This window comes from Amblyomma americanum, chromosome 4, assembly GCF_052857255.1.
Source record: "Amblyomma americanum isolate KBUSLIRL-KWMA chromosome 4, ASM5285725v1, whole genome shotgun sequence".
In the NCBI taxonomy this organism is placed as follows: Eukaryota; Metazoa; Arthropoda; class Arachnida; order Ixodida; family Ixodidae; genus Amblyomma; species Amblyomma americanum.
The window spans coordinates 94,813,573-94,841,464 of NC_135500.1; the positions used below are offsets into that span (position 1 = coordinate 94,813,573).

Genomic DNA, 27,892 nt, shown 5'->3' on the forward strand with positions numbered 1-27,892 from the left:
TCAACACGCTGCCCTGTTTGCGGCAATGGCCAGTCTGCTAACAGCTGCGCCTCTGGTAATCATAGCTGTCGCCTTTGCAGCAACGATCATTCATTCGGTGACGTCCGTTGTCCGAAACGTTTAGATGAGCAAAGTTTGTTAGACATCATCCAAAATGTGATGCTCCAGAGAAGCGCATAAATATGGCTTCAGGGAGAAAACATTCTTACGCCGGTCTCGTGTGTTTATCTGTTGCTGATATCATCATCATCATCATCATCATCATCAGCCTTACTACACCCACTGCAGGGCAAAGGCCTCTCCCATTCCTTTTCAATTAACCATGTCCTTTGCCAGCGGCGCCCACCTATACCTGCAAACTTTTATTCTCATCCGCCCACCTAACCTTCTGCCGCCCTCTGCTACGCTTACTTTCTTTTGGAATCCACTCCGTTACCTTTAAGGACCAGCGGTTATCTTGCCTTCGCATTACATGCCCAGCCCAAGCCCATTTTTCCCTCTTGAGTTCGACTAGGATGTCATTAACCCGCGATTCTTCCCTCACCCACTTTGCCCGCTTCCGGTCTTTTAACGTTACACCTATCATTTTTCTTTCCATATAGATGCTATAGACGCCAATTTGTCATCATCGGCTGTGACAACAGTAGAAAAGGCGCTTTCAGCACTGGATGATCGCGTGCTTAGCAGCTGTTCCCAGGCATCCCAACTTGTTGCGGGACAGTTTGTCCCTCACCGCCCAGTATCGCAACATTGCCTGCTACTCTGTCAAAATGTATTGCTAATTCCACTCCGTCGTGTCCTGCTCATGTTGCGCCTCAGGTGTCGCCTACCGGCAGAGTTCCTTGCAGAGTACCTCACGCCGACGTTTTAAGAACAGATGCATAAATGGCTTGCCTTATAAAGGACCGTCCAGCTTCTTCGCCCTCAAAGTCCGAACGTCCACAGGTCAAGACCGAAAAAGGCGCCCAAGGATGTTTCTCTAGTATGGTGTGTTGCAAGAGACTGACGCAGCCTCCAAGTTAGGACACTGATCATTGTGAATTGGAAAGTATCACAATAGAATAGCCGCTCTGGGGTACCATCCCTTACGTATTTAGACCACCTTCTCTCTACACATAACCTAAACATGAGCTTTCATCCGCTTGGCCTTTTTCTATTGAGAAAAGTTTAGTGTTTTCAAAGCTGATAGTAAAGACTGCAGTGGGGAGGAAAGAATTAGTAAATATTATTTCTTCAAAAACACCTCAACGGACAGCTATCACTCGGAAAGTTATGCTTCCGGACTGTCAGCCCTCAGCTTTCTATGTCGCCATACACCGGAGTGCACAAATATACGAACTGTAGTTTTAGGCATTTAAATGCTTATGAAAATTGAGCCTCGCCCGCACCACTGATGTATCGCGGGTGAGCAAACATTACAATCGGAAATGTTTACATCCCAACAAGTGCAAACTCATCATAATGTTAAGGCAGTTTACTGAGCGCTACTAGCAGGATATAGTCCTCGGATGGGACTTCAGTTAACATTACGCTCTCTGAGGTTGCCGCCCAGACTCATGTAGGCAGCTTTCGTGGTCGTGGTTGTCTGCGAATGACATTTGTGGTGCGTTTTCTCGGTCGTAACCTTTACGCGAAGGGTTTCTGAATCAGTAATTTATTAACGTTGGCAGCAGGTGTGGTAGGGGTGCTGCAGGGCGACTGTTTCACGTCCAGTGACCACTTTCAACAACCCTGGCTATCTTGTCCTTTTCCCCCATGTATAGTGATACAGCCCATAAATTTGCAAGCCGTTACTTACAAAATCTTGATGCGCTTTCCTCTGTAGATAACCCATGTAGATCCGATGTTAGCTGCTGCTGAGCGATCTGCGTCCACTGTTCGTTCCGCTGTCACGAACAAAACGCCTTGGCCGTGGTGGAATGGTGCTTGTGATAAAGCTTCCCGCCCTTGAAAAGCTGCATGGAGGAGCGTTTCTTATAGCTGAGGTTCATCGAATTCGATAAAACTAGAAATTCATCACAGCGTGGTTAAGGGAACCATCGCAAAACCCGTACAGAGAAGTGCCGTCAAAATTTAAACATGTATCTATTCAACCCAACTATTCCGACAGCTCTGCATAGGTTCATGGAGCCAAATAATAATTTTCCAGTTTTTCGCATTACAGAACCAACGGTGTTGTCTCTAATACCGTAGTTACACGGCCGACTTAACCGCGGTTCAGTTTATCTCAGTTAATACTAACCATAGTTATGCGCAGTCACACGGACAATCTAACCGCAGTTATGTCGGTAACCATGGTTATCGTAAACTGAGGTCGGCCACCTCAGTCAAGCCTTGCTAACTCACAAGATGGCTGCCACCATGTCGGTCGAGCCCAGTGCCACGGCTAGCGAAGCGTCCTCCCAGAAGCGTGTCAACTGGCCTACTGTGACTACAGAGGCGTTGATACGAATCTGGGAGGACAACTTAGCGCACTGCGCTCAAACACGCGCAATGCGCGCATATATAACGCGATGGCAGAGTTGTTGAACGCGGGCCTGCCGTCGGGCGAGGGACCGTACACGGCAAAGCAGGTGCGGCAGAAGCTTGAAAACTTGAACAAGCAATACCGGTAAGCACTAAATCTTTTGTTGTTCCTTCTCAAGTAACGATGTTTACCGTCTATTTTGGTTCCGCGTGTAAACACCAGTTTGTGTGTGTGTGACGAGCGGCAGCCGCTATCGTAGCCTGGCTCGTCCGAGTGACTGCCAATCTCGTAGCGTTCAGCAGAACCTCGACCGGCTGCCGGTCGTGAGCAGAACACACAGTTTAGTACGAGTTGCGTGTCCTTTCCTGTACGTGGTGCGGTGTCATCCTGAACTAAGCTTGGTTGCACTGACCGCGTACATTTCCTTTGTAGCGTGCATATTTTTTAGCCACCGCGATGGCTCAGTGGTAATGGTGCTCAGCTGCGGACTTAAAAGGCGCGGCTTCGATCCCGGCCGCGGAGGTCGCATTTCGATGGAGGCGAAATGCTGCTGGCTCGTGTAATGTGCGATGGCAGTGCACGTTAAAGAACCCCAGGTGGTCGAAATTCCGGAGCCGTGCACTACGGTCTCTCTCGTAGCCCGAGTCGCTTTGGGGCGTTAAACTCATATAAACCAAACCAAACCGTATTTTAACGTTTCATCGACAGCGTGTAAAGGGCAGACTTCGCCATTGCCACAAATGGCTTGCGCCAGCAGCACACGCGCGTTTCCTTCTTACAAATAATGCACTTGCGCAAAGAAAACAGGACACAACAAAGTAACACATACGACAAGAACAGAGCGCAACTTCCAACTAGTTTATTAAGAGCAGGCAACTTGAATATATACCAGTGTTAGCCAACAGAAAGATTACAAAACCAAAAGAAAGATAAACCACGTGCGCTGTTAATACCAGCAAGCCGCTGCCAAGGGTACAACCAGATATCATTCTGTCAAACTGATATGATACTCCATAACAATCAAAACATAAAACCAAAAAAGAGAAACTGAAGAATGATGAGGTGAACAATGAACAATGAGGTGAATATATCTCATATTCCCTGCGTTCATTGTTCACCTCATGATTCTTCAGTTTCTCTTTTTTGGTTTTATGTTTTGATTGTTATGGAGTATCATATCAGTTTGACAGAATGATATCTGGTTGTACCCTTGGCAGGGGCTTGCTGGTATTAACAGCCCACGTGGTTTATCTTTCTTTTGGTTTTGTAATCTTTCTGTTGGCTAACACTGGTATATATTCAAGTTGCCTGCTCTTAATAAACTAGTTGGAAGTTGCACTCTGCTCTTGTCGTATGTGTTACTTTGTTGTGTCCTGTTTTCTTTGCGCAAGTGCATTATTTGTTAGAAATGAACAAACTCGCCCAGAGAAGAGTGTTAATTCAACATGTTTCCTTCTTGATGCATGCATAGCTTGACCTATGGTAGGTGGTCAACAATGTACCTTTCCACTAGCTGAAGCTAAACTGCTGCATGTAGACGTGCTAATACAGGTGCTACTCGAGCTGTACAGCTTTATTCGCTGAATGTGTTCAATAGCACGAGTGCCACCTTTCCTCCATTTTTCTCTTAAAAGTAATTGTACCTTGTTATGTATTTTCGTGACACAGTTTCATGGACTAAAACTGCCTTTCTTTCTAGGAAGCTGAGGCGATCTGGATCGTCCACTGGATCTAAAGGAGTGGAATGGCCCTTTTATTGGCAGCTACACTCCTTTCTTGGCACACTGCCAGTAAATGACAGTGACCTGATGCAGGAGAGCGTGGAGGTAATCTTTTTTTTACCTGTAGCACAGTTCAGCCTGATAGCAGCGTAGTGAATGCTATGTGCCTGCTTTCCATTCCTCTTTGCAGACACCTTTCAGAAACCACTATAAAGTTTTTGAGGAACAGTACGGAAAAAGGAATAAACAGAGAGTTGAAAGCAATATCATGTGTGCAAACATGCCTTTGTTTCTCCATTTGTGTTGTACCGCATCGTTGCTTACAAAGGGCTAATTGATGTCGATCTAGGTTGCATCGAAGCACTACACGACACCAAAAGCAAACTACACAAACAATGCGAAGAGCCACCTCACTCAGAACTTGACGTGTTTTTATTGAAAAGAATAGAATGAGCATGCTCGAAAGAGATAAGCATATGTAATCAGAAGTTGCTGCACTTATTCTTGTACTCTGTTTCCTGTACATATTCTTGCACTGTAAAAAAAAAATATATATATAATAAGGGGGTTGGGGGATACAGTTTCATCTAAGACATTTCTCTGCATGTAAACTCTGTTGAAACTCTGCATGAGTGTCAAACCGCTGCTTGCCACAGGGTGGCGTGACCTCGTCAGGCACTTTTCCGCCTTTTGTCACGTCCCCCAAGACAATAGTCTTGTATTATTGTCTTGAATAAAAAATGATTGATTGATTGATTGATTGAACATAACAGCAAAGTATATATCAGCAAGAACACATGAAAGAAATCATACTTGTCGAAAACCCAACAAAAACATTAAAAACCAATGTGGCAAATCAGTAAGTGATAAGGAGGACCTTACGCACAGTCCTATAAAGTGTTTTCAGTAGCTTCCTTAAAAAATGGTTTTTGTGCTTGGACATCATACACAGAACACAGAATTGAGCCTCTCGGCACAATGTGCAATGCATCTCAAAATGTGACGGCCCAGACCCTTTCAGTGAGGCTTCATATATGCTCTTTGACAAGAAAAGTTTAAGTACAAGAAATTCATTGCAGGGATTGGACAGCGGGCCACTATTGACATGAGTGGCGTATGTAGCAGCAGGGCCATCATAAGTCATTTCTCCACAACATGTGGCAGCCATGTTGTGTTCAGTGTAAAATTGACATGGTGCTCCAGCACAAGAATTTCCTCACATTCAAACATTAATAGAGTTACACAAGGACCAGAGGCAATGCAAAGTTTGCGCCGTAAGACAGTCTGTTTTTACTAATGAGTAGGAAGCTCTCTTATCTCCCTGCGATTTCTCTGTATCTTGTCCTGTTATGTTTTCAAGAGTCTGTGATCAAGGCTTTACTTGCCTACCAACCATCATATGATTCTGTATTTTAGTGGCTGACATATCATTGTCATTTTCTCTTTTTCCTCCATTCACAGATGCCAGAGGATCCAGCCCAAACTGGGCAAGAGATTGACTTTGAGTACGAAGAAAACTTGATCCCCGTACCCGCTACAATTCCCTGCACTCTGGAAGAGGGTAATGACAGCACGGCAGGCAGCGAGCCAGCAGGCAGGGAGCAGGGGACAAGTGGGGAGCGATGTGGAAAATCCAATCTTCGCAGGAAGCGGCCTTCCAGCTCACTGCTTCGTGAGCTGATGGCCATGCATCAACAGGCTGAGGAACGTGCAGCCAAGGCTGCGAAGGAAAGCAGCGAGCTGCGAAAGCAACTCATCGAGCTCCAGAAAGAGAGCAATGAGGTGCAGAAGGGCATGATACAGGTGATGAAGGACTATTTGCAATCCAAGGAGAATAAAGAATAATTGATTCTGTCCTGTCTGTAACAAGCAAGGCACTGCCAGTAACGATATGCTGTTGACAATGCTTATGCAGAAACCTATTTCAACTATTCTGGAATTCCTCATAGTTGACATGGACAATGCAAGAACTTGTGTACAGTTACTAATGTACAAGTGGTCACAAACGTTTCTGGCACAACGAAATCATAAGGCACCTAAATTTCCTCACTGCATATAGAACAGAAGCCATGAACTGAGGGGTGGACTATGCAGGCACACACTGCGGTTTGTGGCTGCATGTTTATACTGCTGAGCGATTAAGTTTTGCCGCAATTTCCGTCTTCTGAACTTTTTGATGAGATAGTTTGTTCATGCTCTTTGAAAAACAACTGCGTGCTTACAGACGAAGACTATGTCTATGTTCTGCCTCTGTCTTCGTCTGTTAAGCGCAGTTGTTTTTCCTACATGGAATGGAGACGTAACTTCCTGTTCAGACTGCAGAACGGTTGCAAAGATTCCACATATGAAAATGAGGAACGAACACAGATGAACCAAAAGCAGCTTAAAAGCACATACCTGGTGTTTCAGGGAAGGTGATCACTCATGTTTAAAGATAGGGTTTTTGAGGTGAATCATGTTAAATAGCTAAGTGATTAAATTCTAATAGTTAACTTTTAAACTATTACCAAAAGACACCTGCTTGCAATCAGAGATTTGTAGCAGACCGTTAAGAATGGCCATATCAATTCAGAAATTCGAAAATGCCATTACCCTCGGCGCTGTGGCACGACAGAATTTGGCTACATCGAGCTATAATACATGCACTATCGAACAGTATGTAGGCAAAGCAACCCCTCCAGGAGTCGTAACTAGTCGAAATAGCCAAATTTTGTTGTGCCACAGCGGCGAGAGAAATGGCGTTTTTGAAATTCAAAAACTGATATGGCTATTACTAATGGCCGGCTACAAACCTCTAATTGCAATCAAGTGCCTATTGGTAATAGTTAAAAGCTAACTATTATAACTTAGTTACGCACATCGCTAGTTAAGATGATTCGCCTGTTTTTTGACGTCCGCCAACACTCGTACTACTATGCCGCAAATTGCTTCTCGTTGCCTCAAAAACCTTATTTTGAAAAATTAGTGATCACCTTCCCTGAAACATCCGGCATATGCAGAGTTGGATAAATATTTTCAACCTGTATGCCACAAAACACACTGAAATAAACTCGTGCACCAACATGGCAGTAAATGCAAGGCATGTCACTTTGAAGCAAGGTGCTTTGCCAAGGAATTTCTTACGGCCACCCCTGAAGGTTCCACTTGACTGCTTGTGCAGACGGGCTGTGGCCGTCGCCTGTCTTCTACATGCACCACATCCAGCCAGTTAGAGTCACAGCTGTCGGTAAGTTCTTCACATATGTTGTGAAGGACACAGCATGCTCGAATGACATAGAGTACATTAACAATGTCACATTCCAGGCCCTTCAGTAGAATTCTGAAGCGTGCCTTGAGGCGCCCAAAAGCATTTTCCACCACACGTCTGGCACTAGAAAGGCGAAAATTAAATTCCTGTGCATCAGAACCGATAATGCCGGAATGTGGGAAGGGCTTCATTACATTCTTCTGCAGTGGGAAAGCTTGGTCGGCAAGGAAGAGAGGCCCAATCTGCACACCTTCAATTTCTCCCACTTCCCTCTTGAACAAATCGCTGTCCAGAATCGTTGGAAGCCGCGACACTTCAAAAACTGCAGCATCATGGTTTCGGCCAGGAGACCCAGTGTTCGTGTACAAAAATTTGTACCGGTGGTCTGCGACAGCCAAAAGAATTGTGCTGTACCACCCCTTATAATTGTGGTAATCCACAGCGTGTTCCGAGGGTGGACAAACTTCAATGTGGCAGCCGTCGACAGCTCCTACGCCCTGCGGGAAGCCTGCGACTGCTGCAAACTGCCAGAGATGTTCGGCCAGCTCGTGTGTCCTCGGCATTTTTATATACCGAGGTTCCAGCACTTCCACCATCATGTCGCAAAACTCCCTCACAATATTGTTTACTGATGAGCGGCTCACTCCGAACAAATTTGCGACCGTTCTCTCTTCTGCTGAGGTGGCTAGGCGATATATGGCAATCGCCACACGTTTTCGCAGCGGTATCGCCTTGCGCATATTCGTATCGCGCCGCTTCATGCACTCGCACACACCCACGATGTACTGAAATGTGCTCCTGGTCATTCGAAAATTTTCTCTGAAGCCACTCTCTGGAAGGTGCGGGAGAGTTGTTTCATACCACGACGTTCGTTTTCCCGGGGGTAAGTCCACACACTACGCTCACGCGAGCACAGCCTTGCAGCTAAGGCTTGCAGACGCCTGCACGTTCTCTCCGCTTGATCTTGTTCAGCTTGCCGTTCTTCCAGCTCGTCGAGAATTGCGAGCTGCCGCAAACGTCGCTGCTGAATTTCCGCCTGAAAGGCGGCGAACATAGCCAGGAACCCGCAGCCTCTGTCCACAGCGTCCGGCACGGGCTTGCTGTGAGCCATCACGATGTATGACTTCGCGCCGACGCACGGCGCCACGGCACTCACACTCAAACCACAATAAGAGATGATAGAAGAGAATTTAAAATAACACTTAATCTAGCAAACAATTAAAATAGGAAAATAGTTGATAAAATGAAACGTGGAGCGCGGCAGGAAGTCAGAGAGAGCCAAAGCAGACGTGGATTGACTTGGTTCTCGGGTCGCCTGCGGAGTCGACTGCACCCAATGTCGAAAGACTTTCTTAAGTTTTGTCTGACTTTCAATAACCTCGGGACAACAAATTTCGCTGCGCAGATGTAACCAAACTTTGTTCGAAGAAAACTTCCTACGTTTGTGTTTTAGGTAAGACTTTGTGTACCACTTGCGTTAAATTAGCCGTGCAGATTTCTCTTCTGGAGCAACAACGTGACCGACACAACTGCGCACACCGAGAACAAATTTCCGCGATTAACACCACCAAACTGCAGTTCACGATAACCAAGGTTAACTCCGCATAACCACGGTTGCGCTTAACCACGGTTAAGCCGGCCGTGTAACTAGGGTATAAGAAAGACTAAATAAGATTAACTGGAGCGCATAGCACGCATAACTTGCACTTGTTTCCGAAAGCAGTTAGCTAACAATTTAATCACACCCTCCTCTGCTCAGATTATATCGAGATAGACCAGCCAGACTGGGTTATCTATAATTTCTTTCATTCAATTATCACCGCCTAATTGTGATGGTGGCATAGTTGCCATGGTTAAGACTTTAGCGCAGGATTTCCAGAAAAACATTCTGTACATTTTCACAGAGTCGCTATAAAAGATTAGGTTCCACTGAACTAGAATGCGGCGGAAATCGTTTTATTGAATGACTCTGGCGAAGGATTTCACATAGTAATCGCCCAGCGGCTTTATCCTCACCATTAGCGATATTAAGAGAACCAGTAGTACACAGACTCCTCACAAAGCATGCGTTATAGATTGATGCCTTCAGAACCGCTATAATTTGGCTACGTCGATCCTGCGCCATATGATCTGCCAATGTATATTTAGAGAGCAAAACGCGCTTTTTTAAGAAATAAGGTTCGTTTTTGCTGGCAACGGTAGAACTCGCCATCCATCTAAGCGAACTTATTCAAATACGCTCGCCATTTTACATTTATGCCCGGATACGAGAATTTTTTAAATAAAGACCTTCCTTTTGTCCTTTTGTACTGACAGCACCTTTTCTTGGGCACCTACGCTCAGGCCAGAGGCGTGCCGCAAGGGTCGACTCTTCTGCCACTGCTTTTTTCGTTCGTAATATACGCATTCATCAGGATATTAAAGTTATTGTGTACGAAGATGACAGCTCCTTTTTACTTCAGCTAAGAATATTGAACCTCTCTACCAGTCATTGCAGGCTACGTTCTAGAGGTCTGGCTGGACAAACTTAGTGCAAAATACGAACAAAGGTGGTGTGCTTGTTTTTCCAACCGACACTCCTTTATACCTCTCGCTAACCTACCGCTCCGATCGAATTTCACGGTTCCAGTCTGTTAGATTTTTGGGCGTCGCATACGATCCTATAGCTCTAACTGGCAGTCTCACATTAGAAATAATGTTGCAAGATGTGAATATGCACTTGGCCGGCTATCAAGAGCGGGTAATAAAAAATTTTGTATTTGTCAAAACTCGGTACTGTACCACTGTGCAGCATATCAGAGGTCCGTGCTTAAGTTCGGTTGTATCCTATAGTCTCTGGTTGAATAAATTGCAAGCTTTAACCAATATTGCTATTTCTTTACATATGCTGTGCTTTATAAATTGCAGGCTTTAACCTTTATTGCTATTTCTTTGCATATGCTGTGCTTTACCTGGAAGCCCGCATACCAGACTTACGCTCCCGCCTCCAACTTTAATCATTAAAATGTATCTCTCTCTCAATTTCCAGCTTCTCACGGCCCGAACTTTCCTATGGTCTTTTGTGCATTCCCTCGGTGTTGCTACTACCCTTTTTATTTCACAACCGGCTGTGTTTTTGCTACTCTAGTCATTGGCAAAGGGTTCGGTTTCCCCAGCTTTTGTTTGCGGAGAATTCGTCACCGAAGCCAGCTGTTACTCCCTACTGATTACATCGGGTTTGTTGCGCAAAGGCTGCTGTGGATCTCTTTTACGACCATATTTTTCGGTTTAATGCATGGAACTTGCTTCTAGTATCTGAAATGGTTTCCTCGTTGATGAACTAAGAAATTCCTACATTGCACAGTTGTCTCCACAGACCATCGGGGAGCAGCGTAATGGCCACGATCGGAATCTATTCGCAGGCTTTTGGAGTTATTCAGCTTGCGTTCCCGATTACATGCCGATATTATTCGCCGATATTATTCGCTGAATGTTTGCTACTTTTATTGTTTCTTCAAGTCATTCTCTGGAATGTGTCGCAGATTATCATCCCGCAGAATGCCTTCGTCTTTAGCATCTCCTGAAACCACACGGAATGATTTTTTGCCCTTTTGTTTCCGTTTTCTTTGTTCCCTGCTAAGTGAAAGAAGTGAGTTTTTACAGGGCCCTGAGGCATTGCAGTGTTTTCTTTTAATGACGTCGATGACTTATCGACTAATTCGGGCCCTTGGTACACCTGCTACATATAGCGTTCGTAGCAACATATATTTTAGCAGTGGGCTGTTTTCGACGTTCCCAGCATATCTCCGCCCTATGAAGGGACTCTGCTTACTGGGGCGGATTGCCCTCATGTAATGTATCTTTGGAATTTGTGTTCACGTAGATAGTCGTAGTTAGGTGTCGATGACTCTATTACAATGCAGAATCCCCCATCTAAATTAGTTTCAAACAGACCAACCTTTGTGAACATTGCGGGTGGGTACCGGTGGGTACCCGGGGGCACTGGGGATCGAACCCCGCATATCCCGCATGCAATGCGGATGCTGAACCACATGGCCACCGCTGCGGTCGAATAACTATGAAATATACATCAATTTAACAGGGTAAAGTTGTAGGCCAGTTGGTGCGACATTAAGACTAAAAACCGCAACAGACGTAGGACAGAGGGAGAAGACAAGACAACCCTGTGTTGTATTCTCCCTCTGTCCTGCGTCTACAACTTTACCCTGTTAAACTATGTGTCTCCAAATGTAGGCTTTTTTATGTGTTCTTTGGGCCCAGATGAACAGTGTGCACTGTGCTCTGCAATCATAGCTTCTTCGACGTGCGGAGCTAGGGCTTACGCCTACTGTCTGCGATAACACTTCAGCCCGCATTACGTTTCGGCCATGTTTGGTATGCTCGGTCTAACTACTGGCCATTGGAAAAAAAACTACAAAAATTCTCAAGGCGGAATGCTGGATGCAAGTCGGCTTTTTCAATGCCTGGCTCCGGAGTGTTTGCTTTCAACGATTTGGGCTTGGTTCTTCCGAGTGGAGTCGACTGCGCGAATTTCAGCGCACAGTGGAGCAGTCCACGGAGTTTCTATGGAATTTCCTACGCCTTCATCTCCCCAAGAAACGCAGAAGGAAAGAAGTGGGCGTTGTTCCTGTCACTTTCCTTGGCAATGCGTCTGTTCCTGCTGAAGTGGAGGGTGTGCTACCGCATGGTCCCAAGTACAGCCTGGAACCGTCGGTCGACAAATACGACCTACTAGTGTCAGCACACCATGTGGCCAGCAAGGTCCCGGCTGAGGAGAGGACATGTTGCCTTTTGGAGAATGTAGAATGTCTTCGGAGTAATTTCCACAAGTGTTCTCATATGTTCACGTGCTCACATGTTCAAAGATGCTTATTGATGTAAATTGCTGAGTTTATATTTGTCTCTGGAATATGTTAGCTCTTATCTATTTCCTAAATTTCAAAAACAGTTTTACATCGACTGTTTTGTGTTTTAAATAAGTATCTTTAATTTAAATCATGTTTGCCTTTTGTTGGCATCCTCTCGTGTGTTTAATTTTCAGGCTTATTCCATTTTGTGATTACCTGGCAAGTATTGCCTAGTTTATTTTCGCCATTTACAAACAGAAGATTTCCCCGACAGTTTCTAACTTTTCTAGCGATAGCTACATTGCGCTAGCATTTCGAGCCTTCAGCGTGGCGGCGCCTTCAGCGTGGCTGGTCACGTGGTTGGTCACGTGGTGCGGCGCAGCTGTCGGCGGCGCGACGCGGCGGCGAAACCGAGTGGGGGGGGGGGGGGGGGGAGTGCAGAGGGGGGAGAGAGTGAATCCACGTCCAGGGACAAAGATGAAGAAGGGACGCCCAGGGTAACGGAGCGGCGAAAGACTGGCTTTGCAATTCGTCTGAGCGAGTTCCACTCGACCACATGTAGCTATCGCGTCACTGCAGGTTTAACCAGAGCTAAACCACAGCCATTTTTTGACCCCCTGATGTAAGGACTACCGGAGTTAAGGTTCTTTGGTTCGATCATGCGATCAGTAGGGACGAATGGTATACGTCGAAAGAAGGGTGTTACATCAGAGGCAAGAAGGCACCACGATTGAGAGATCTTTGGGAGAAGAAGCTGTCAGTGGAGACAGCCTAGGACAGGAAGATGTCGAGGGCACTCATTAGAAACAAGGACCCCACATTGACAAGTAGGATAAGCTGAAGTAAGAAGAAGAGGGTGTATACTACAAGCGCGTTCACTGTTTTTGTACGCCATTTTAGTGCGTAATCACTAACCCGATAGGTACCAACCCCGTGCTAAACCGTCCGTTGTCGCGTTGTCTATTCGCCTAGCGCGAACGCTCCGTCCCGAGGCACTGCCCGGTCTTCTTCGTCTTCTACGTGGCAAAAATCAGTGCGAGAGCACTGATTAAAATGTAGTAAACATCCTCTGTAGTGTTTTTTTTTAATATGCATCAGATAATAAATCTCAAACCCAAAGCGCCATCAAATAGAGTACAAAGGCGTGGGGGGCGGGAGGGGGGATTTGAAGAGGGGGCACTAATGCAAATTCTAAGGCAGAGAGAAAATAAAGAAAGATTAACAACTCAGCAGTGACCAAACGTTGTACGGGCTAAAAGCAAGACAATACCAAAACTCTAGGCTTGACGCAAATAGCTCTTTTGACATTATTACTACAAGTTCTGCAGACTGCTAACTTTGATATCTTATAGACATAGGAAAGAAACAGCTTGTTGTTATGCATATTAGTCATGTAATCAATGTTCCTTGCAGCCGCCCTCTGGCATGGTTTGTTTATGCGTAAACAGGCATGGTTTATGCCTGTTTTACAGGAATATCAAATGTGGTAACGTACACCCTCCGCGCTCGTGCAGTGGAAGGCATCTTATAAGGGTTTTTTTTTTCCTTGAGGCACGCTATAATTACAGGTGCACATGTACAGGGAGGGGGGGGGGGGACTTTAATAAGAGGAAGGCGGAGATGTCGGCCGGCGAAAACGTGATACGTGATACTGCTGTCGTGCACGGTGAGAGAAAGAGGAAGGGAAAGGAATAGAGTGGTAGTATGAAAATGGTAGGTGACGATTTCATAATACAATTAGACGTCATATTACATCCACTGGACAAAGCTGGATGTCCACGCCTACACCGGCTTGCACTGTTCTCTCGCTTAGATTTTGATGCGTAGCCCACGCGGTGAATGACCTTTACACTCAAGGACGTACAGTCTTTGTCAAAAGTTTAGATCCCAGGGGGTTTGCTTCTACGCCTTGTAATGCAACTTTGGTAGCATTCGGTGAAGTCATACCCATTGGAGGAGACAGGACCAGAAATCTTCTTACCTTCCGGAAGTTTGGAACGCTGGAGATGCACTACGAACCACACGGTGTGGCCCAGAAGCAAACCCCCTGGGCTCTAAACTTGTGACAAAGGATGTGCATCATTTACACATGCTTCACAGATGGGCTTCCTTTCACGCCCGCCTTAGCACATTCACGTACGCACATGTAGCTTTCGGAATGCTAATGGTACACATTACGTACAGCTGTAGAGGACTTCAGGCAACGCCATACGCATGTCCCGGCACACACTCGTATGCGCATGCGTGGTGCGCATCATTAATCCTGTACGCTATGCACAGCACTGCAAATGTGTCAGAGGCGGGTACTAGGGCCGCCCCACATAAAAGCTTGATAACAGCGTTCGTCACTCACTAGCCATAAGCAACTTTCGCCCTGGCGCTCAAGCGGCATCCTTCAGGAACAGGGTGGGAGTCCAGATGTCTAACGGTGTCTTAAAGTTCTCTCCTCGCATAAGTGTAGAAAGGTCACCCTCAACGAATATGATGACTGCTTATGAGATGTCGCAGTGCACAAAATTTGAACTGGCGTCAACTCCGACCATGTGGACGTAGCGGTTGGTGTACGCGACGCCACACCGTAGCCCATGGTGCGGGGTCCTTTTGTGCCGCAGGACCTTCAATGTAGCGTGAAGGCGTAAGCCTGCACCAAGTCTAAAGATGCGGTCGTGGTGATGGCTGACGTCGTGCCAGCGCAGTGTCACCGTAGTTTCCACTGAATTCGACATCAAGACTGCAACGTCACTCCTCGAGAGTGCTGCTTTGATGAAAAACCAGTCATCATCAGCCAGCATAGCCTCAGCATAAACGCATTCATCCGCCGTTATGTCTCGACGGCTGGGTATCCATTGAAGCCTTTTAGTGTAGCCGAGCCGATATGCGTCATGTAGCAACAGCAAAATTTGGCCTACCAACTGCTCATACTTAGGGGAGAGCGGGACACAACGCGACTCAAATTTGCAAATCGTCGCCATTATTTTATATTCAAAAATATAAAGAAACATACCGTCCTGGCATTATGCTTACGAAAAATAATAAACCAGCTGAGTGCGAACACAGTAAAATTTAAATAAATTTAAAGTTGTAAAGTGACGCATTTCGCTCCACCACATGGGGCAAAATGAGACAATGCCCGGGGAACATGAGAAGCCCTTCCAAAATCAACTTTCGATGTGCGATTTCGTTCGACTCGTAGTTTTTGAACAGGAGGTTTTTAGTTGTATTGCAGGCCAGACTGAACAGAGCTTGCTCCATTAGCAGAATGTGTTGCTCATCAGCATCAGAATGTGGTGTTCATGCTCACCGGACAGAGAGCGACGGTTAGGTTCCCAAATTTTTTCGCGGTTTCTGCCTTTCATATTCTCTCTTTCTTTATTGTTTTGTGATAGGCATCTTTGGGAGCACCTATACGCTTCATGGCACTGGCGCTGCTTGCGTTTCTCCAGAGTTTTATGCTGAGACTGACCCCACCGCCCTCCAAGAGTCTCAAATTCAGCTCGGAGAGACAGGGGTAAGGTGAAAACTTTAACAAAAGCAGTTATTTTGGTGCTCTTGCGAGAGGGGGGAGGGGAGAGTGTAGCGATTGGCTCACCCGGCACGTCGGACGGTCTCCTTAGTTGTGGTCCTGGGATCGCTCATGTCGTTAGGAGCCTCGCAGGATCCTTACTGGCGGACTCGTTGGGGTGCCGGGACGCTGGGTTGGTAAGCTCGTTCCTGGATTCATCACCGCGGTCCTTCTCGCGCGGGTGCCAGAGAACCTGCTGCTACAGTAATTATCTCTTAATTACCCAAAGAGCAAATGTTAAACTTCGCATAAGATAACACCAATCACCAACCGTAAAAAACTAAACACTTGCGTTATTCTATGACGCCTGGTTTATTGAGCTGCACAGTTTTCAAAGATGGAGCGTGAAGAATTTCCTGCATTTCAAATCGCTTTCTAAATCACCAAGGCTCATTTCGCAATTTTTTATTGACATAAATGTGACATACATGTGATTGGTCGCAGCACATAAATATTAAGCTAATATAATTGCTCATTTAAAGGTTAGAGGGCGCTATGTAACAAAGAATCGCGTTTTGCCCCATGTCATGTTTTGCCCTACTCTCTCCTACTCGTTTTAATGCATATTCTTATGAGCTGTAATGCAGATCTTGAGTCACAAAATGTGGTCCATCGCTTTGCGGTCTGCTGACCAATAAAATGTAGAGCTCCTCATACGCCAGCCAATTCAGCAGCCAGGAAATGCGAATTTTGCATGAGCCTAAATCAGTGGATTATGGCTCTTCCAGATACTTTCACCACTGTTCTTTTCAGAACAGTGGTGACCTCTGTGGAAGTCGTATTCGGTTTGTATTTCTAGCACAGTGTTGTTCTTGCTAGAGCTTTACTCATTCTGCAATAAAATGTACATTATTTTGTTTTATTCTCATTGTATGCGGTATTTTGGTCTTTCGTCGTTGATTTTGTGCTTTGCATTTTACACATGTGCTGTGTCATTGCCATTATGTATTTTGTTTCTTAACCCCACACTAACCTCTGGCTATGGGTTCAGTCAGTGTTTTGATAATTTGTATTGCAAGATTATGAATAAATGAAAAATGAAAAGAAAATTTTCCTCAGCGATCCGCCTACAAAAACATGCTCCGTGTCACCATACGTAGATGTGACATGTGATAGCGCCTTGTTGTTTCAGGCGGACTGGTGCAATGTGCTGCTTCTTTGGTGCACGTAGAATGGCTGTATGTACCTGGGGCTTCCGAATTACGCTGAACGGCACCTTCGCAATCTTATGTGACTCATAGTTCTGTACTTCATTGGCACTACGATGCGCTGCGTCCTAATGGCTTTGGAATAGGCTTTGTCTGGACGCGCACCTTTGATATTGTCCACAGAGCGACGGCAATGCCTGGCCTCCTATTGGCCACTCTCACTACTCATCGCTATCGCCCTCTGGCTAACATCAGTAGCAAGAGGGTTGAATAATTACTCACGTAATTACCGAAGACACGCCAAACTGCTAAATTTGTTCTCTTTCCTCTCTGCAGTTTCTTGATACCCATTGCATTCAGTCTACCGATAAGGCAGTACATCAAACCAATAGTAAGAGCCCACTGAACAATTCACCCTCATTTGGTCACCTGCTAAGTAAATTAAATACGTCTGCCTCGTGTGTTTTTGTCATTTTGAAGAAGGAATCCCTACGGGTACAGAAACATCCTTTGTGTTTTTTTTTCCTCTGGCCAGCGTTCAGTTCTGGTTCTTACAAAGCTATTCACTCGTTAGACAAGTTTTCTTTGATCCCTTGGCTAAATCAGTCAGAGTTCAAGTGTACTGACCAGCGTTCAGTTTTTTTTTTTTTTTTTTGCAAAGCTATTCACTCTTTAGACAAGTTTTCTTTGATCCCTTGACGAAATCAGTCAGAGCTCAAGTGCACTGACCAGCGTTCAGTTCTGTTTCTTGCAAAGCTATTCACTCGTCAAACAAGTTTTATTTGAGCCTTTCATTAAATCAGTCAGAGCTAAAGTGCACAATGGCTCACTTTCAACATCAGCCCGGATAATCATGAGCGCCTGATGCAATGTGCACGCTGCTTTGCTCAATATGACACTCTCTCTTTGAGGTCTTAATGTGTGCATATCAACTTGAAAGCTGTGGGTTCAAGTCAAACCAAAACCTATGACAACGTAAAATTAAAGGTATAAGCTACCTGCCGGTGCACTGGCGCTTCGCTTAACCGCTGCGCCATTGCGCCAGTAATAGTATGAGGACTCACCGCAAACTAACATATTGACGCATTTTGCGTCGCTCCGTAATTGGAATAGAATAAGAATTGGAAAAGATGGAGCAATGAAAGACAATCAACTAAGAATTGGGAAAGGCTGGCGAGTGAAAGAACAATGCTATCGCAATTCTTGCGTGTCAATCCAATTGATCACCCCTAAAGAGCCGCCGCGGGGGCTCAGTGGTTATGATGCACGGCTGCTCACCCGGAAGACGCGGGTTCGATCCCGGCCGTGGCAGTCGAATTTCGATGGAGGCGAAATCCTAGAGGCGCGTGTAGTGCGCGATGTCACTGCCCGTTAAATAATCCCAGGTGGTCGAAATTTCCGGAGCCCTTCACTGCGGCATTCCTCATAGCCTGAGCCGCTTTGGGACGTTAAACCCCCATAAACCGAACTTTATCAACCCTAAACTTCTTTCTTTCTCTACCCTCTTCTTTCCGTCCACCTCCTGCACACTTATAGGCACCAAAACAACTTTTCGTGCTTCCAGTAAAAGTTTTTGCTTTAGTTATATATTGACACGGGACACACCACTAGCGTGTAATGTGCTGAATGCTTCTCCTTCCAGCTTCATTCAACCCCCGGCCTTCTATTTGCAGCTAGTAAATGCGCTCGGAAGAGGAGAACACACTCTTTTATGTAAGCTTCAACACCTATGGTAGGCTATTGCAGATGTCGGTGATGCGAATAAAGTGAGAATCACTCACACACACATCACGCCCACACACGTACACACATAGGATTGTCACAAGGAGCATGTGGGTCCACAACGTGAATATGTACGGTACCACTCACGAAAGTAATGTACACAAACCTCTACGAATGCCTCATGCTGTCCTGTTCGTTTATTTTCAGGTTGTTCAGATTAGTACGAGTAATGTACTTCAGATCTGGCCCAGAGACATTCGTTTAAAAAGATTCCTTTCATTATAGCCAACGTTATTTCCCCTCTACTAGCAAGATACCCATCAATTCAAGCTGGTCAAGAAATGGGTATCCTGTATGTAAGACAATTTAGTGAAGTGCTCAATTCCTCGCCAGTATCAGAGAACTCTGATTGTAATTTGTTCGCGTTCAAAATTCAGCCGGTGAAATTAGCTGCGTTTCTTTCTGGTTCCTCGCATACGCGGTAAGTTAGCCGCTTTACAGGTTTCGTTTTTTACTGAACCACGAAACTAAAACCCCCGGTGCCTCGGAGAGTTGCAATCTGCGTCAGCTGATACATAGTCTTGGATAAATAAAGCCGTCAAGAGGCGAAAGACATGAAAGAGACGAGCCACACACAGCGACTAGACTAACAAGGGTGGTTTCCTGGGACACGGACCGGTTTTTCCGGGGAGATGAACTTGTTTCAATAAAGCACGGTTGCTAGTCCAATGTGAGCCTCATCTCTTCTCTGTCCTTCGTATTTTGACTGGTTATTTATTCAAGATTATCTCAGCATCCAGACGGCTTCGCAAGAATCACTCAAAGACCGAAGGACACCAGCTACTGCGGCATTTTTTTTTCAAACACCTCACGGGTTCCGACTGCAGTATTATGTGAGGGGGTTACATAACTGGGGTGCGAAACAGAAGCAAATAGAAGATGGCTATTTTAGCACTGTTATACAATACTGAGCAACCAAACCGAAAATAGAACTAAATTGAAAAACACTTCAGAACACACTTCAGAACAAAACGCTGCTTCTTTTTTCTTTGAAAATAACGTAACATGAGATGTGAACATTGTTGTCAGGAAGACTATTCAAATAAATGATTGCACGGGGCAAAGCTGACTTTCTCGAAAGGCGTTTAAAACTGAGGTGATTATGCCATCGGTGAGATGTGCGGGCCGGTTGTGCAAGAGGCAGTGTGAAGGAATCATGGCTGCAAACAATTTTATGCAAGAGGCAGATGAGTGCTATTCTTCTGCGAGATTCTAAAGATGTAAGGCACAGCGTCGCCATAATGTTAGTTATGCTGGGATGTCGGCAATAGCTGCGAGCAATGAACTGAGCGGCACGATTTTGTACGCGCTCTAGATAATGAATTAAGTATTCTTGCTAGAGTGGCCAAATGGAAGATGCGTATTCAAGTTGAGGGCAGACAAATGTTTGATATGCGAGCTGCCGTGTGGAAGAAGGTGCACCTCTGAGGTTACGTTTTAAATAACCTAAGTTATGGTTAGGTTTGACAGTAATTTTTTCTATGTGGGTTTTCAATGAGAGATTAGGTAAAAAGTAGTGGCCAAGGTACTTGTATGATAACGCAAGAGTGACTGGTCTGCGGTGAAGCGGGTATGTGATAAGGTAATTGGATCACTTACGGCTAATTGTCATTAATTGGCATTCATCAGTGTTAAGGGACATTTGCCATAATGCGCACTAGTGATTAACGCGGTGCAGATCTTCTTGAAGAGAGATGTGGTCATTAACAGAGCGGACATTGCGATAAATAACTCAATCATCAGCAAACAGTCTCAGTGTCGAGGTAAGGCTTAACGGTAGATCATTGACGTAAATCAGAAAGAAAAACGGGCCTATTACACTACCTTGCGGTACGCCTGAATGCTACATCAATTAAAGGGGATGAATGGTTTTCAATAGAAGTGAATTGTTTACGAAATGATATAGAGTTTCTTATCCAAGAAATCGTTAAAGAATCATGGCGCAAGGATGAGAGTTTTGCTATTAAACGACAGTGTTCAGTTCAATTCAGTTCAGTTTATTTACCTTAAAGGCCCCTTTGTATCGGGGGTATTACATAAGGGGTGGGTTTTTAATGAAATGAGCAAACAAAACAGTGAATACTATTTAGCACTGAAGGTGATCGGTTACATGTTCTTGAAAAGTAGAGGATGAAGCGATGTTGACGATGTCACGGGGTAGGCCGTTCCAGTCCGTTGCTGCTCGAAAGAAAAATGAAGCAGAAAAGGTGGCAGTATGCGATGGCGGCCGGGCAACTTATAGGGGATGACTGGTGCAGTGAGATATGCGTGCGGCAGTTGTGATATACGGTGACCGATTGAGGGAAGAATGAAATAATTTGTGATAAAGGGTGAGACTTGAAATGCGACGACGGAACGAAAGGGGCGGTAGTCCTGATAATGCTTTCAATGAAGAAATGCTGACGTCATATGAGTATGAAGAGTGGATGAATCGAGTGGCACGGTTTTGGACAGCTTCTAATGCATTAATTAAATAAGTTTGGTGCGGGTTCTATATGGCAGAGTCATATTCTAATTTTGGACTGATGAGCGATTTATATGCGAGTAATTTTACGTGTTGAGGGGCAAGGCGGAGATGGCGCTTGAGAAAACCAAGTGTTTTATTCGATGCTGAAATGATGTTGCCAATATGGGTGCGCCAAGATAAATCATAAGACAAGGTGACTCCTAGATACTTATAAGATGATACTGAATCAATCGAGGTGTTAGAAATGGAATATTGGAAGCGATGCGGGCTATGGCGACGAGAGAAGGATAAGAGTTTGCATTTATTAGGATTCAGGGACATGAGCCAGTTGTTACACCAATTAAGTACGCTGTTAAGATCGGTTTGAAGACTAAGTTGATCACGAGAGTTATTAATAGTGCGGTAAATAACACAGTCGTCAGCAAACATTCGAATACTACAGGAAACGTGGTCAGGTAAATCATTAATATATTGCCACACTGCTCACGTTCTGCGAGCGCCGCCATGCGGCCGAGCGGCATTACTGGGCTAGTGTGGGAGCGAAGAAGAGGACGTTCCCGTTCGAACGCACGCTGCTGGGTTTCTGGCCTTCGGATTAAAAAAATCCCCTTTTCGTGCCGCCCTACGTTTTTGTCGGCGACATTTTGGTGGAGGTGCTGGGTATCGTTCCATGAACGCTCACCCCGAGGGCAACTCTGACGCTGATCAGCGACGCTTGGACACAACACCCGTCCACAAAGCGAGCCGCCGCCTGCGAGGCCTGCAACCTGAGTGTCAGCCACTGACGAGGCCGGTGCGTACCATGACGTCTACTACAGGCAGTCAGACAGGCCAGCCTTCCGGCACTGTCCCGCCCGTTGTAGTTCTCACCCCTCGCTCACCACCATCCTTCCACGGCGATCGGTTTGAGGACGTCGAGGACTGGTTGTCCAGCTTTGACCGTGTGACCACTTTTAACCAGTGGGACGACGACCGAAAACTACGAAACGTCTATTTCTCGTTCCAAGACTCTGCGAAGACATGGTTCGAGAACCATGAGGCAACCTTTACGAACTGGGAAGCGTTCCGCCGTCAGTTGCTGGCTACCTTCAGCACAAACGCACGCAAGGAAAATGCCGAACTCGCCCTTCGCACCAGGTCACAGCAGGCGAACGAAAGCGTCGCTATGTTTATTGAAGACATGGCACGTCTTTTCAATCGGGCTGACCCTGCCATGCCAGAGGCTACCAAGGTGCGCCACCTCATGCGTGGTGTGAAGGAGCAGCTCTTCGCTGGCCTCATACGCGACCCACCAAGAACCGTCGCTGACTTCGCTAAAGAAGCCACAGGCATGGAACGTTCCTTACAGGAACGCAGTGCGCAGTACGGTCGTCCGGGAAGTGTTGCGGCCAGCAACTATTGTGCATCCCTGCCAGTCGCCGGGGACGAGGCTCTTCGGGAGCTTGTGCGGAGTGTAGTTCGCGAAGAACTGCGCAACCTCCGCTTAGATGCTCCACCTGCCAGTGTTGCAGCTGTAGCCGATGCCGTCCGCGAGGAAATTCGGCGAGCAGTCCAGCCACCACCGGCACCACAGCCGGAGCCGTACGCCAGCAGCTACAACGAAGCCCTACGGACACCGCAGCCGGAGCCGTACATCATGAGCTACAGTGAAGCTCTGCGGAGACCTGCGCCAGTTCCACATGCGTTCCGCCCGGCTGCCGAACAAACGCAGGGGTACTTTCCCTCCGCCGAGCTGCGTGACCCCCGCCCTGTTCGAAAAGCTGACGTGTGGCGCACACCCAACAACCGGCCACTATGCTACCACTGCGGGGAGCCCTGTCATATCCTCCGCAACTGCCCCTACCGGCGATGGGATTAAGAGGATTTCCACCGAGCGCACCTCGACCGCGCTATGTTGAGAGACCGCGAGACATTGAGCAGTACCTGGCCGATAATGTGCTGCCCTCAACGCCTCCACGACGCCAGTCTAGGTCGCCGTCTCCAAGACGAGTTCCTCCACCCAGTCATGCGCCATCATCTGGCCCATTCAGAGGCACGTCTCCCCGCCGGGAAAACTGAAGACGGCGTCCTCTGGGGGTAGGACCGCCGCTGCCGCAGACAGTGAACAGCCTCCATCCGACGATTTTATGCGACGACCCCACCCGCCGACCTTAAAGACGATCCCACCGCCAACCTCACCGACGACCTCAGCGACGACCCCATCGACGACGGCACCAAAAACCTCGCCGACAAATTGTCAAACAATTGTTTCCGCCGCCGAAATTCTTGTTGCCGCCGATGGCTATGACGTATCTGCACTCGTCGATACCGGAGCCGACTTTTCTGTCATGAGTAGTAACCTAGCCGCAACCCTCAGAAAGGTTCTAACACCTTGGCATGGGCCGCAGATACGCACAGCTGGTTACCATGTGGTAACGCCGGTTGGCGTCTGCACCAGCCGTATAAAGATCCGCGGTGCAACTTTCACTGGCTCCTTCGCCGTGCTACGAGAGTGCTCTAATGAACTGATTCTCGGCATGGACTTCCTTAAAGAGTATGGGGCGGTCATCAACCTGCATAAGCAATTGGTATCGTTTTCGACACAGCGAGCCGTTGATACCGACCCCGAGCCGCACAGAGCACCATTGCGCATCTCTGATGACCACACAACGATACCGCCGAGAGCAAGCAAGTTTGTCACAGTCCAGTGTGATACCAGCTCCGGTACTCGGGGCATTGCCGAAGCGAATATGTCGCTGCTGCTGTCTCGGCAAGTTTGCATTGCTCGCGCCCTTGTCGACGTCGTTCACGCGCGTACCACGCTCTTAGTGACCAACTTTAGTTGTGAACCCCAACATTTGACGAAAAACACGGTGATTGCCCATTTTGAAGAACTTGGCGAGCATGCCGGCCAATGTGCCTTATCAACAACGGCCCCCGAAATAGCTGAACAGGACACTGCAACAGCCATTAGGACCGACGTGAACCCTGACCTTCTGACCAATCAGAAACGCCGCGTGGAACGCCTTATTGACTCTTTCCGCGACTGTTTTGCATCAACATCCAAGGTTCGCCAGACGCCAATAACTAAGCACAGTATTATCGTCGACAGTGACCAGAGACCGCTATGTCAGAGTCCTTATCGTGTTTCGTCGAAGGAGCGCGATGCTATCCGCCGCCAAGTTGCCAAAATGCTCCACGACGACGTCATACAACCATCGACGAGCCCCTGGGCGTCACCTGTTGTTCTCGTCGCAAAGGAGGACGGCAGTCTACGGTTCTGTGTAGATTATAGACGTCTCAATAACGTTACCAAAAAAGATGTCTATCCACTGCCGCGCATTGATGACTCATTAGACCGCCTCCGCCAAGCTACCTAATTTTCGTCACTCGACCTTCGTAGCGGTTATTGGCAAATCGAGGTCGACGAACGTGACCGAGAAAAGACCGCTTTCGTTACTCCTGACGGACTGTACGAATTTAAGGTGCTTCCTTTCGGCTTGTGTACAGCCCCTGCGACGTTCCAACGTATTACGGACACCGTACTAACTGACCTGAAGTGGCAGTCCTGCCTTGTCTATCTCGACGACGTCGTGATTTTCTCCGACACGTTCGAGGAGCACCTGAAACGTTTCCGTGCCGTCTTCGAAGCAATTCGTCCTGAAAAGTGCCACTTCGCATTTCGGGAGCTCAAGTTTATTGGCCACATTGTGAGCGCTCAGGGCGTTAGCCCCGACCCAGAAAAGACCGCCACCATTGCTGCATTTCCCCAGCCAACAGATAAACGAAGCTTGCGGCGTTTCCTGGGGCTTTGCGCCTATTATCGGAGGTTCGTTCAAAACTTCTCCAAGCTCGCAGAGCCGCTGACTCGCCTGACAAAAGACTCCGAACCCTTTTTCTGGGGCCAAGATCAGGAAAAAGCTTTCATAGAGCTTAAGGCCCGCTTCCAATCTACGCCTATCCTTGGCCACTTCGACGAGCAGGCCGACACGGAACTGCACACAGATGCCAGCAATGTGGGCCTCGGTGCGGTGATTGTGCAGTGGCAAGATGGTGTGGAACGCGTGATCGCATACGCAAGTCGCACTTTGACCCGTTCCGAAGTGAATTATTCCACAACGGAAAAGGAGTGTCTCGCTGTGTTTGGGCAATCACAAAATTTCGTCCATACCTGTACGGCCGCCCGATTCGAGTCGTCAGCGATCATCACTCCTTGTGCTGGCTTGCGAACCTCAAAGATCCATCGGGGCGACTTGCACGGTGGAGCCTTCGGTTGCAAGAGTTCGACGTCACCATCGTGTATAAGTCGGGTCGGCAACATAGCGATGCAGACTGTCTCTCCCGAGCTCCTCTTCCGTGCCCACCAGATGAGTCCGACGACGATTCTGCTTTCCTCGGCGCTGTCACCACATCCGACCTTGCCCACCACCAGAGGGCCGACTGCGAACTGCTGCCTCTAATCGAGTGGGCTCGGTGACTGCACCACAGCGCAGCCACCTAATCCGCTTACCTTTGCGATGCAGACGACCGTCCTCGCATTTGCCAGCCTGCTGCTGCCATCCCTGGCAGGCCTGTCTACGGGGGCGTCATCGGTGTGCGCACTGCCGTACACTGGGGATGACCCGGGCTCCTGCCATCTACCGCCCGACGAGTGCTCGTCCCTACTGGATGTGCCGCCAGAGGAGCTGCACACACCGGAAATCACAGTACCATGGGTGGCCACATCGACATCAGCAACAATGCCAACATGTATAAAAGAGCTTCACCCGCTGACACCGCTTCGTGGGCTCGGTGACTGCACCACAGCGCAGCCACCTAATCCGCTTACCTTTGCGATGCAGGTCAGTACATCGTATGCCCTCTTCGCTAAAAAATCCAGTAATTATATTTTGGTGCAGTTTCCGAGCCCGCACTGCTGTGTCGCCATTGCCGTTGAGTGTGCTCACGTAATTCATTCCTTGCTCATGCTATCAGGTGACGTTGAGACTAACCTTGGTCCTGAGGGAAACGCTGCTGTACTCGCTGAACTACAGAAGCTAAACGCGGGACAGACCCTGTTGATTACAGAAATACAGGGCCTCAAAACACAGCTGAACACAACAGATCAAACCATAGCAAGCCTAGACAAACGAATGGCCGATCTCGAAGCGCATTACCAAACACTTCTTCACCTCAGAAACGATATTGAAATAATGCAGTCAACCACAATCAACCAAGCTAAAAAGATTGAAGAACTAGAAACACGCCTGGATGACGCGGAAAACCAATCACGTCGGAATAACCTCATTTTCTATGGCATCCCTGACCCTGCTAGCGCTGAAACGTGGGCTGAGTCAGAAAAACTAGTCATTGATGTTTGCCGCATTAATCTTGATATAACCTTGGAACCTAACGACATTGAAAGAGCGCATCGCCTCAGAAATCATTCAGCCGACCGAACTCGTCCCGTAATCGTAAAATTCCTATCTCATAAAACCAAAGACGCACTGTTATCAAATGGCCGTAAATTAAAAGACACAAACTACAGTATTGGAGAGGACTTTTCCCGCACCGTTCGACACGCGCGTAAACAGTTACTAGTGTTTGCCAAAGCCAATTCTAACAAGTACTCCTTGCGCTTCAAAACCCTGCACATCGGCTCAAAGCGCTATGTATTTGACGCATCATCCCAAACCGTTAAGGAAATAGCATAGCAATTGCCCCGTCACAAAACTTTAACAAATCGTCAACCCGCTCCACCGCACAATGTTCTCTCGTTTTCGATAATATTCACTAACAACCGTAGTCTTCTTCCAAAGCGCGAACTCATATCAAACATCATGTCGTCATGCGGAAGCAACATACTAATACTAACAGAAACTTGGCTAAATAGTGGCATAACGGATGCGGAAATTTTGGCCGATTTACCCAACTTCGAAGTGTATCGAAACGATCGGAAAGGCAAACGGGGGGGCGGTGTTCTCGTTGCCATTCATCGAGGCATATCATGCTCTGTTGTTGACGTCGCATCCGACATTGAAGCCATATGGCTCATCTGTCGCGCTCCCCCCGTAACAGTTCTGCTTGGCGTTTGCTACGGCCCCCCCCCAGACTAGTCCAGACTTCCCACGTCATCTGAACAACATCCTTCATAAACTTGTTTTCACATATCCAAATGCCCGTATTCTTCATTTTGGTGATTTTAACTACCCGGATATTGATTGGCAGAACATAGCTAGTTCCACAATAACGTGTCATGCAGAGGCGAAGAACTTCATCGATGTCTGTTTAAATTTTAACCTCACTCAATTAATTTCCCAACCAACCCGTGTCTCACGAGAATCAGCAAACACACTCGACCTGATACTAACAAGCAGCCCCGAGAATGTATCATCCATCAGTTACCTTCCTGAAATAAGCGATCACAAAGTCATGCACGCTTTATTCTCATTTACCTCGACTCAAAAACAGACATCCGATAAAACGATACACCTCTACGATAAGGGTAACTATAATGCAATAACTGAAGAACTTAACACCTTTTTTCCTGAATACTTATCCGCATTTCACACTCGCTCAATTCATGAAAACTGGCTGATATTCAAGAACAAATTAAATCATCTCACAAATATGTTCGTACCAAGGATTACCTTTCATACTAATCGCAATAAACCATGGTTTACCCAGCACTTA

General features: G+C 46.9%; 3 protein-coding genes across 4 annotated transcripts in view; all 3 read left to right on the forward strand.

The window, feature by feature from the left end:
* LOC144129681 (uncharacterized) overlaps window positions 1-27,892 on the forward strand; it is a 155,842-nt gene that overhangs the window by 105,049 nt on the left and 22,901 nt on the right. The gene's annotated exons all lie outside the window — the stretch shown is intronic.
* LOC144130260 (uncharacterized) lies at window positions 3,829-6,088 on the forward strand. Of its 2 annotated transcripts, XM_077664223.1 has the most exons (3): window positions 3,829-3,949; window positions 4,167-4,293; window positions 5,650-6,088. In XM_077664223.1, exons 2-3 carry the CDS (start codon window positions 4,276-4,278, stop codon window positions 6,031-6,033), a joined length of 402 nt encoding a protein of 133 aa, XP_077520349.1. In that variant the 5' UTR covers window positions 3,829-3,949; window positions 4,167-4,275; the 3' UTR covers window positions 6,034-6,088. The 2 variants fall into 2 exon arrangements, with proteins under 2 accessions (XP_077520349.1, XP_077520348.1); XM_077664222.1 differs by having other exon boundaries at window positions 3,863-4,293.
* LOC144127678 (uncharacterized) lies at window positions 15,917-26,913 on the forward strand. The gene is made up of 2 exons (XM_077660613.1): window positions 15,917-15,981; window positions 25,686-26,913. Exons 1-2 carry the CDS (start codon window positions 15,917-15,919, stop codon window positions 26,911-26,913), a joined length of 1,293 nt encoding a protein of 430 aa, XP_077516739.1.